This window comes from Nicotiana tabacum, chromosome 23 (assembly GCF_000715075.1).
Source record: "Nicotiana tabacum cultivar K326 chromosome 23, ASM71507v2, whole genome shotgun sequence".
NCBI lineage: Eukaryota > Viridiplantae > Streptophyta > Magnoliopsida > Solanales > Solanaceae > Nicotiana > Nicotiana tabacum.
The window spans coordinates 28,613,628-28,625,460 of NC_134102.1; the positions used below are offsets into that span (position 1 = coordinate 28,613,628).

Consider the following 11,833-nt stretch of genomic DNA (forward strand, 5'->3'; position numbering starts at 1 on the left):
TATTGTGATGCATCTCGCATTGGGCTTAGTGCAGTATTGATGCAAGATGGCAAGGTGATTGCATATGCGTCGCGGAAGTTGAAAGTTCACAAGAAATATTATCCTGTTCATGACTTAGAATTGGCAGCCATTGTTCACGCACTGAAGATTTGGAGGCATTACCTCTACGGTGTCTCGTGTGAGGTATTTACTGATCATCGTAGCCTTCAATATCTGTTCAAACAAAAAGATCTTAACTTGAGGCAGAGAAGATGGTTGGAGTTGTTGAAAGATTATGATATCACCATTTAGTATCACCCCGAAAAGGCCAATGTGGTGGCCGATGCTTTGAGTAGAAAAGCTGTGAGTATGGGCAGCCTTGCTTATATTCCGGTTGGTGAGAGACCGTTAGCTGTAGATGTCCAGACTTTGGCTAATTTTGTGAGGTTAGATGTTTCAGCACCTAGTCGGGCTCTAGCTTGCGCAGTCACTTGGTCTTCTTTATATGAGCGCATCAGAGAGAGACAGTATGATGATCCTCATTTACTTGTCCTCAAGGACATGGTGCGGCACGGTGATGCCAAACAGGTTGTTGTAGGGGAAGATGGAGTTCTGCGAATGCAGGGTCGTATTTGTGTGACTAATGTGGATGGGCTTCGTGAATTTATTCTAGAAAAAGCCCACAGTTCCAGGTATTCTATTCATCTAGGTGCCGCCAAAATGTATCAAGATTTGTGGCAGCATTATTTATGGAGGAGGATGAAGAGTTATGCCGACCGTAAGGTTCGTGATATTGTATTCATGGTTGGAGAAAGAGTATTGCTCCGGGTTTCAACTATGAAAGGTGTAATGAGGTTTGGAAAGAAGGGCAAGTTGAGCCCTAGGTATATTGGACCCTTTGAAATTCTTGAAAGGGTGGGTGAAGTAGCCCACACACTTGCACTACCAGCTAGTTTATCAGCAGTTCATCCGGTGTTCCATGTGTCTATGCTTCGGTAATATCGTGGTGATACGTCCCATGTATTAGGTTTCAGCTCAGTCCAATTGGACGAAGATTTGACTTATGAAGAGGAGAAAGTAGCTATTCTAGCCCGGCAGGTCCGACAGTTAAGGTCTAAGAGTTATCCATCAGTTCGAGTGCGATTGAGAGGTCATCCGGTAGAAGCATCTACCTGGGAGTCTTAGTCGGACATGCGGAGTAAATATCCACACCTTTTCACCAGCTCAGGTACTTTTCTAATTCCGTTCGAGGACGAATGTTTGTTTTAGAGGCGAAGAATATGATGACCCAAAAGGTCATCTTTAAATTTAATAATTAATTCTATGTTCTAATAGCTCGAAAAGCATTATTTATCATTCCTAGACTTGCATGCGCAGTCCGTATAATTTTCCGAAAAGTTTTTATATGAAAAATTAATTAAAATGTGAAATAGAGCCTTAAAACTCAACTAAGTTGACTGTGGTCAACATTTTGAGCAAAGGGATCCAGATCAGTGCTTTGATAGTTCCTGTAGATCCGTATCGTGATTTGGGACTTAGGCGTATGTCCGAAATTTAATTTGGAGGTCCCTAGCTCATGTTATGACCATTTAACGGAAACTAAAAATTTAAAGGCTAAAGATTTTTAAGTTTGACCACGGAGTTGACTTTTTGATATCGGGGCCGGAATCCAATTTTGGAAATTTGAATAGCTCTGTTATGTCATTTATGACTTGTCTGCCAAATTTGATATCATTCCGGATTCATTTAACATGTTGTGGCACAAGATCTGTAAATTAAAAAGTTTGAAAACTTAAAAGTTCGAATTGAGGTGTGAATTATAATTTCAACATTATTTGACGTGATTTGAGACCCCGAATAAGTCCGTAATATGTTATGAGACTTGTTGGTATATTCTGACGGGGTCCCAAGTACCTCGATTATGATTCGAATCGAAATCGGAACAAGAATTGGACTTAAGTAAAATCTGAAAGTTTGCTGCTTCTGGTGCCTTCGCTTCTGCAAAGTCTTGGCCGCAGAAGCGAGCTGGCAGAAGCGAGCCATGCCTCGCAGAAGCGGATAGTCCGTAGAAGCGTATGGGCTATAGCAGAAACGGCCCACGCGTCGTAGAAGGGGTTTTTGAGTCTCGAATTTTGGCGATTCCAAAGGGGGTGTTCACTAGTTTGATTTGGGTAAGTGTTCTATAATCAAAAGTGATTATATTTCATAAATCCATGTCTATATTCATCTTTTATTTCGGATTTAGATGGAAGAAATTGGAATTTTTATAAAACTTTCCAAAAACAAAAAATTAAGATTTGAAGGTCCATTTAACATCGGAATTTGGTAATTTTTGTATGGTTGGACTCGTCTCGGAACGGGTATTCGGATTTCGTAAGTTTTTTCGAGATCCGAGACATGGGCCCCACTGATGATTTTTTAGATGAATTTCGGATTTTAATCCGAAAAATTAATAAATTCATATGAAATTAATTCCTACGATTTGTATTGAGTATATTGAGTTGTTTATGACTAGATTTGAGGATTTCGGACACGAATTCGTGAGGTAAAGGTTTATTGGATTCTTGAACTTGGTTGCAAAGCGAGGTAAGTGTCGTGGTTAACCTTGACTTGAGGGAATAGAACCCCTGAATTATTTGCTCTGTGAATTTCATGTGCAACGATTTATAGGCAAGGTGACGAGTGCCTATACTTTGTCAATTTAATTGTTTGCTTAATTATTTAAATATCTTAAATTATTTTAAGACACGAATTAATCATTAAAATAATTATTTCTCTCCTATTCCTTGTCAAATACTAATTCTTGAATTTGTGTAATTATTGTCACATGCTTATTTGATTTATGTTTCTTAATTGCTACTTGACTTTTAACATATTAAATATTATACTGCCTATTTTCGCCCTGATTTCCATAATTAATTGCTACTTGTCATTGTTTGTTTCAAAAATGAATTATAATTATTGTATGCCTTGATGCTTAATAGTTTCTCATTGAACGTGGTATTTATTAGAGTAGTTATATTACATTTAAGAGTTGTTAAAATATATGGGGGGGATCGGGTTTCACCCCGCAATGGAAATGAAAATAAATATATTGGGGGATCGGGTTGGACACCGCAACAGAGTTGTTTAAAGTTTATATTGGGGGATCGAGTTGCACGCCGTAACAGATTTATTTAAAGTTTATATTGTTGGAGCAGGTTGTATGCCGCAACGGAAATTTATTGAGGAATTATATTGTTGGGGCGGGTTGCACGCCGCAATAGAATTAATTGAAATGAATATATTGGAGGATCGGGTTGCATGCCGCAACGGAATTGAATGTGAATATATTGTGGGATCGGGTTGCACGCCGCAACGAAAACTGGTTGAAATAATAATTGGTTATGACTGTCGAGTTGGCTTCAATTGTTGAAAAGAGATACCTGTTTTATTTCTATTATTGTTGTTATTATTATTATTGCGCACAGATTAATGTAAATGACCTGCCTTAGCCTCGTCACTACTTCGTCGAGGTTAGGGTCGACACTTACCAGTACATGGGGTCGGTTGTACTGATACTACACTCTGCACTGCTGGAATTCCAGTATATTATGCTGGAATATTTTTCGGATTTTGAACATTATTTTCGTTCAAATTTATATTTACATGAAAAATAGCTAAATTTCGATTACTTTTGAAATTGTGGTTATTTTTCAGTTACCACTTGTAAACGTGGCTATTTTTGAATTTCACCCATCAACCCATGATACTTATCAAAATAATTTTTCCAAAAAAATAAAATAATAATTTGATTTGATATGTTATACTCACTCTGTTTCAATTTATATAAATATATATTTTTAGGTCTTTGACCAAAAGAATGGTCCTTTTTCATATTTGTAAGTAATTTATCTTTATGCAATAATTTATAGCCACACAAAATATATGTGCCTCATTTTACATCACAAGTTCAAAAGCCTTTTTTTTTCCTTAAATTCCGTGCCCACTCAAATAGGTTGACGTAAATTGAAATAGAAGGAGTATATAACTATAATAAAGAAAATTTCTTTTTTATTAGTTTTGTTTTATTATTAAACAAATTACAAGGAAACAAACAAAGATATTAAAACTTGATAAGGGTAAGTCGGGTTTGGTTATAATTCATTGTTTAGCTCATTTTGACAAGACGCATAACCTGCTCATTTATTTACTCAACCCATTTTGACCGGTTCAAATTCAGCCCAACTAGCCCATTTGACATCCTTAGTCCTCAACATGAGCAGGAGTAGCAAATTCGAGAAGGTCCTTGTCATTCTCAAAAGCGGACATTTGTTGTTCATTCAGGTTGATAATCACTTCTATTCCTCTGTCATGTGTACTCATCATGTAAAACATCTTGCCAAATGGACTGCTGGGCATGGTTGCTCTAATAGGCTTTCCCCATCCAAAATCCAAATCTTGAAATGGTATGTTAGATGCACTACTACAACGGTATACATCACAGTTACTTTGGCGATAGGTACCATCTCCTGTTTTATATGCATGTAGCATCGCCGAAGCCCACTCATTTTCTTTAAAATTATCTCTGTTAGAAAGCTCATGTTTGGACTTTCTTATATCGGCTACTAACTTTGACACCCTAAGGTCACCTTTGTTGTTATATATTGGTGTGGAAAAGATTGTGAGAATATTGCCGATGGAAGTTGGTGGTGCTGAATGTGAAATTTCTTTTCGTATATCTGATAGTAGGATCAACCGAGATTGCTCATGAGATGAACCCAAGTTGGCAATAGCAGCACTTTTGTAAACAAGTGCACTCACAACCTCAGTCGTTGTTGGATTTTCGACGCCTGATTCAGCAGAAACCAAATCTTTGAGAGCTCTTATCTTTGAGGCAGAAAAATAGAACCTCTTTTCGAGTTCTATACGTTCTTCTGGTTTTGACACGATTATTGGGAAGGTGAGAGGACCATCAGATGGTGACGGTATTAAGGAATCCTGGACAAAATATGGAGGACATACTAATTCTGCGTTTGGTTCTCGAGTTAATGCAGCCCAATCCCTCACAAAGAAGAGGGCGCTGCGCGCATCGCCCACCTTGTGTGACAGACACACACTGATTGCTATTCCTCCGCACTCAAAATGGCTAAGTTGAGATACAATTAAGCAGGCACCATCTGCAGCATTTCTCAAGGGTACACCTTGAGGAAATGTTATATTTTTTATGCTTGAATCTTGGTGATAAAGAACTTTATCCATTGGACAATTCACTTGAACTTCCAAGAACTCAGCCCCAGTATCATCACAGGCAATGGTAGCATTGTCTCTTAAACTTCCCGCCCATGGATAGTAATAAGTTATTGCTTTTGACAATGAGTTTTCAAGAAGTATACAAAGTTGTTTTGGTCCATTTTGGAAGATATCTACTTGGTGTTTTGGGTAGAAAAGCACAAGGCCCATGTAAAAGTTACCTATGCCTTGATCAAGAAGGGAAAGCTTGTGCCATCTTTGAGTTGATGGGGTGGGAGACAAGGGTTTGACTATTTTCTTGGAGATTATTGTTGATAAAACAGCCATCTTAACAAAACCCCTCAGTAATGAACTTTCCTTCTTAGTCTTCTGTTACTATATATACACACACCCAATAGCCTTTACCTCCCTTATGTTGCCCTTTTTACAGAAAATGAAAATTCTTTTAACCCATTTCTTAGTAATGTAAAAGAAATACAACTTGAATTTGAAAGATTCAAAGTCAAATGTGAGAGGGTAGGGAAAAAACGACGTGCATGCACTAAGGCGTGTGAATATTATTATTCAAATTAGTGGTTATGTTAATAATTCCCGCTAATAAGGCTAACAACTAACAAGCAACTGGCGTTGCTGATTTCGTTTGGTATGAATATTAAATTAAAGGGCCATTTGGTTTATGAACCAAATTATGCGGGGTTAGTGATGCAACTATTGTAATGAAAGGATTAATAATGCAAGATATATTTATAATATAGGAATTAGTAATGTAGGGATTGTGTACAAAGATAATGTCACGACCCCAATCTTCCACCGTAGGATGTCGTAATGACACCTAGTCTCTAAAACTTGATAACCACCAACCAACCAACCAACCAACCTAACATACATGAAAAAATAATGGAAATAATAATAGAACTTCAAATTTAAACCAACGAGCTTTCAAAAAAGAACTCCACAATCTAGCTGACAATGACTCCTAAAATTTGGTGAGATTGAGTCATAAGCTCTACACGAGTACACTGAAACATCCCTAATGCATCACTGTCTAAATAAGGATTATGCAGTAGAAAAAAATAAGGACAGAGAGTGACTCCGAAGCCTGCGAACGCCAGCAGGTATACCTTGAAGTCTCCGATCTGGAAGATCTACTCACTGGTGCGAAGCCTGGTATGAGGTACCTGTATTTGCACAAAACGATATGCACAAGCGTAGTATGAGTACACCACAATAGTACCCACTAAGTATCAAGTTTAACCTCGGTAGAGTAGTGACGATGTAAGGTCAAGACACCTACTAGGACAAGAAAAAAAAATTTAACAAGTATAATACAGTCTAAGAATGGACACGAGGAAAATGAGGCAATAAAGAAATACAACAACATAGACTACAACTGAATTTAAATCAATAAATGCAACAAGGAAGGAATACATAATAAGAACATCAAGAAAACAATACGGATAAATACAAGTGAAGGTAAATGAGAGATAACAACAAGAATCACAACCGAGTTACCACCTTATATTCTCATTTCCCAATTACAATTACAGTCTTTCCTTATATCACCGTGGGAGCCTTACATTTAGTTTTGAAAATTATTTTTTCCGAAATAGCTACCCGCATTTTAGCCCACCTTATCTCAGCGCATGTGTATCAACCCATATCCTTACTAGTAACACGCGTATCAACCTCACCTTATCTCACCGTATGCGTATCAACCCCTGGCCTTATACCACCGCATATTTATCAATATCACAACGTATCACAACTCGTACCTAAAATGCCCAAATGCCACAACTTGCCATAAGAAATAAAATATCATTATTTTTACGATTAACAGCTCATGGCTCAACCATAATGTGTACAAGAGTCTCAATATTAGCAAACTGAAATTGAATAGCTCAACAAGAAAGGTATTTCAATAATTAATAATTTTGTCTCATTGTGATAAAGACTTTTACAACTTCAACACCAAAATACAACAAGAAGACATTTCAAAGATATGACAATTAATTAATTAACAAGGCAATAAATAAAAAATAACATCAACTAAGCATGTAGGAGAAAATAACAAGTATGAGATGAGACAAGTATTAACAATGTCAAATAAAGCATATAAGGATAGACTAACGATGAAAGATATAACATGTTATGGAAATTTTATTAAAGGCATGAAAAGAATCTAAATAGCCTAAACCGGTCAATTACTACATATAACTCGTGTACCCACTCGTCACCTTGCGTACACAGTTTTCACATATCACAAATAGCACAATCAACCCAAATCCTATGGGGTAATTTTTTCGCACAAAGTTAGGCAAGATACTTACCTCAAACAAGCTAACTCAATCCACTAGTATGCCTTTTCCGCGAATATCCAACTCATAACGGCCGGAATCTAGCCAAAATAACTTTATAACATAAATACAAACCAAAGGAAACTATTCCGAATAATAAAGTTACAATCGTTAAAGAAAATAAAAAAGTCAATCCCAAGCTCGCGTATCGGAACACGATAAAACTTTTAAAATCCGAACACTCATTCAATAACGAGTCCAACCATATTAAAATTATTCAATTTTAACCCCAAATCGACGACCTTCAACCCTCACAATATAGCTTAGGAAATTTTCATAATTTTTTCAATTTTTCCAACTAAAAACACTAATTAATTAAATGGTAAAAATAACGATGGATTCATGTGTAATAGCCAAATACGAGATAAAATCACTTACTCCGATCAACTCCTTGAAAATCCCTTCCAAAATCTCCCAAAACTGAGGTCTCTAACTCAAAAGATTAAAAATGGGAACAAACCCTCGATCTTCCCTTTTTCTATCCAGTGGTTCCGCTTTTGCGGACCAATAGCTGCATCTGCAAAAATTCCATTATAGGTGCGACTTTCACTTAATCCAGGGCTAAGCCCTTCTACGGACCATAGAGCGGTTCTACGGAAAGGGGGCGCTTCTACGGAAAGGTGGCATTTCTACGGAGGAAGGACCGCACCTACGGTCACAGCCCACCTGGCCCAAAATTGCTTCTGCGGCTCATAGGCTGCATATGCGGGGACGCACCTACGGTCCAAAATGCACAGGTGCGATTGCACCGGATTCTCTGCTGCGCATAATTCCTTCCAAGTCTCAAATAGTTTCGGATAAAATCCAAATCACATCCGGGGTCCCCGAGACCCCGTCCAAACGTACTGTCAAGTTTCAAAACACATAACGAAACTACTCAAGGCCTAAAATCACATCAAACAACATCGAATCAACAAATCGCAACCCAATTCGAACCTATTGAATCCATGAACATTCAACTTTGAAAACTAACACTAGTTCATACCAAACCAACTCTAATTTAGCTCAAATTTTGCACACAAGTCATAAATGATACCACATACCTATTCAAACTTCTGGAATATGAATCTGACCCCGATATCAATAAAATCAACTCTCGGTTAAACTTCTCAACCATTCAAATCTTCAACTTTCTAACTTTCGCCAATTCAAGCCAAAACGACCGACGGACCTCCAAGTCGATATCCAGACATACGCCTAAGTCCAAAATCATCATACGAAGTTATCGGAACTACCAAAACTCCACTCTGGAGTCGTTTACACAAAAGTCAAACTCTGTTCAACTCTTTTAACTTAAGCTTCCAACTTTAGGACTAAGTGTCATAATTCACTCCTAAACTCATCCGAAACCCAAACGAACCACCCCGGAAAGTCACCTAAACACACTATAACATAGAGGGGGAAAATAAATAGGGGGACGAGGCTAAAATACTCAAAATGACCTTCCAAGTCGTTACGTTTCCCCCCATAAAAACAAACGTTCATCCTCAAACGAGTAGAGAGACATATCTGAAGTGGTGAAAATATGCGGATAACGGCTACACATATCATGCTCTGTTTTCCAAGTCACCTCCTCGACTGGCTAACCCCTCTACTGAACCTTTACTGAAGCAATGTTCTTTGACTTCAACTTTCGCACCTGCCAGTCCAAAATGGACACCGGCTCCTCAACATAAGAAAACTCCTTGTCCGATTGGACTAAGCTGAAATCTAAAATATGGGACGGATCACCGTGATACTTCCGGAGCACGGAAATATAGAACACCGAATAAACTGTAGATAGACTAGGTGGAAATGCAAGCTTCTAGGACACATCTCCTACTCTCTCAAGGATCTCAAATGGGTCGATATACGTAGAGCTCAACTTGTCTTTCTTCCCGAACTTCATCACACCCTTCATGGGTGAAACTTGGAGCAAAACTCGCTCTCCAACAATAAATGCAACATCACGAACCTTCTGATCCGCGTAACTCTTCTATCTAGATTGGGTTGTACGAAGGCGATCCTAGATCAACTTGACCTTCTCCAAGGCATCTCGAACTAAAATCGTGCGCAATAACGTATCCTCTCTCGGTTCAAACCGACCAACTGGAGAACGATACCATTTCCCATATATAGGGCCTCTCATAAGGATCCATTTAGCGGCACCCAGATGAATGGAGTACCGCGAACTGTGGACCTCCCGAAGAATCAAATAACGTAACCCATCTACATTGGGCACACATAATTGGCTCTATATTTGCAACCCACTGTCATCGCCGATAGAAACCTCCTAGGCATCGTCGTGCTGCACCATGTCTTTAAGGACATGCAAATGGGGGTCATCATACTGACGCTTTATGATGCGATCATATAAAGAAGATCGGGAAACCACGCAAGCAAGAACACGACTAGGCTCTAAAATGTCCAATCTAACAAACTAGTTGACCAAGGCCTCAATATCCAATGCTAATGGCCTCTCCGCTGCCGGTAGATATACCAAACTACACATACTCACCACTTTTCGACTCAAGGCATCGACCACCATATTATCCTTCTCGGGATGATATAGAATAATGATATCATAGTCCTTAAGAAACTCTAATCACCTCCGCTACCGCAAATTAAGATTCTCTTGTTTGAATAAATGCTGGAGACTTTGGTGGTCGATGTAAACCTCACAAGGGATACCGTACAAATAGTGCCGCCAAATCTTCAAGGCATGAACAATAGCTGCCAACTAACTCCAAGTCTTAGACTGGATAATTCTTTTCATGAACCTTCAACTCCCTAGAGACATAGGCAATCACCCTAGCGTTCTTCATCAACACCGCGTGAAGCCCAACACGTGACGCATCATAGTACATAGTGTAAGACCCCGAACCCGTAGGAAACACCAACATTGGGGTTGTAGTTAAAGCAGTCTTGAGCTTTTGAAAGCTATCCTCACACTTCTCGGACCATCTGAAAGGATCACCCTTCTGGGTCAATCTGGTCATAGGTGCAATAATGGATGAGAAACTTTTTACGAAATAGTTATAATATCCAGCCAAATCAGGGAAACTCCGTATCTCAATAGATGATGACGGTTTGGGCCAACTCTACACTGTTTTAACCTTCTTCGGATCTACCTTGATCTCCTCACTCGACACCAAATGCCCCAAAAATGCCACTGAATCAAGCCAGAATTCATACTTTGAGAATTTTGCATACAACTTCTTTTCTCTCAAGGCGTAGAGCAATATCCTCAAGTGCTGCTCATGATCCTCCTGGATGTGGGAATACACCAAGATGTTGTCAATAAACACAATGACGAATGAATCAAGATATTATTGAAATACATTGTTCATCAAGTGCATAAATGTTGCTAGGGTGTTGGTCAACCCAAATGACATCACAAGGAACTCGCAGTGACCATACCGAGTCCTGACAGCAGTCTTCGGCATATCCGGATCTCGAATCTTCAGCTGATGATACCCTAACCACAAATAAATCTTTGAGAGCACTCCGACACCCTATAGCTGATCAAATAAGTCATTAATGTGCGGCAATGGGTACTTGTTCTTCACTGTAACCTTGTATAACTGTCGATAATAAATACACATGCACATTGAACCATTCATTTTCTTCACAAACAGAACCGGAGCACCACAAGGTGACACACTAGGCTAAATTAAACCTTTATCAAGAAACTCTTGCAACTGATCCTCTAACTCTTTCAACTCCGCTGGGGCCATACGACATGGTAGAATAAAAATGAGTTGAGTGTTTGGCAACAAGTCAATACCAAATCAATATCTCTATCGGGCAGCATGCCCTGATGATCCGCTGGAAATATATCTGAGAAGTCTCTCGCTATCGGAACTGACTCAACGGTAGGAGTATCAATAGTGACATGTCTCACAAAGGCTAGGTATGCATCACACCCTTTCTCAACCATCCATTGTGCCTTATGGAAGGGCACATTCCTGCTAGGAACATAATCCAAAGTACCCCTCCACTCCAATCGTGGAAAACCTGGTATAGCCAATGTCACAGTCTTCACGTGAAAATGTATAAGAACATCATAGGGCGACAACTAGTCCATGGACAAGATAACATGAAAGTCTACCATTCTGAGCAACAATAGATCAACTTTGCTCTCAAAACCACCAATAACAACTAAACACGACCGATACACACGGTCCACAACAATAAAATCTCCCACAAACATTGACACATAAATATGAGAACTCAAAGATATATGAGATATACCCAAATACAAAGCAAAGTAAGATGATACATATGAG

At 38.8% G+C, this 11,833-nt stretch overlaps 1 protein-coding gene across 1 annotated transcript; it reads right to left on the bottom strand.

Moving 5' to 3' along the window:
- Positions 1-4,224: 4,224 nt before the first annotated feature.
- LOC107806578 (acyltransferase Pun1-like) lies at positions 4,225-5,538 on the bottom strand. Its single transcript, XM_016630748.1, has one exon. It carries the CDS (start codon positions 5,536-5,538, stop codon positions 4,225-4,227), a length of 1,314 nt encoding a protein of 437 aa, XP_016486234.1.
- Positions 5,539-11,833: the final 6,295 nt, after the last annotated feature.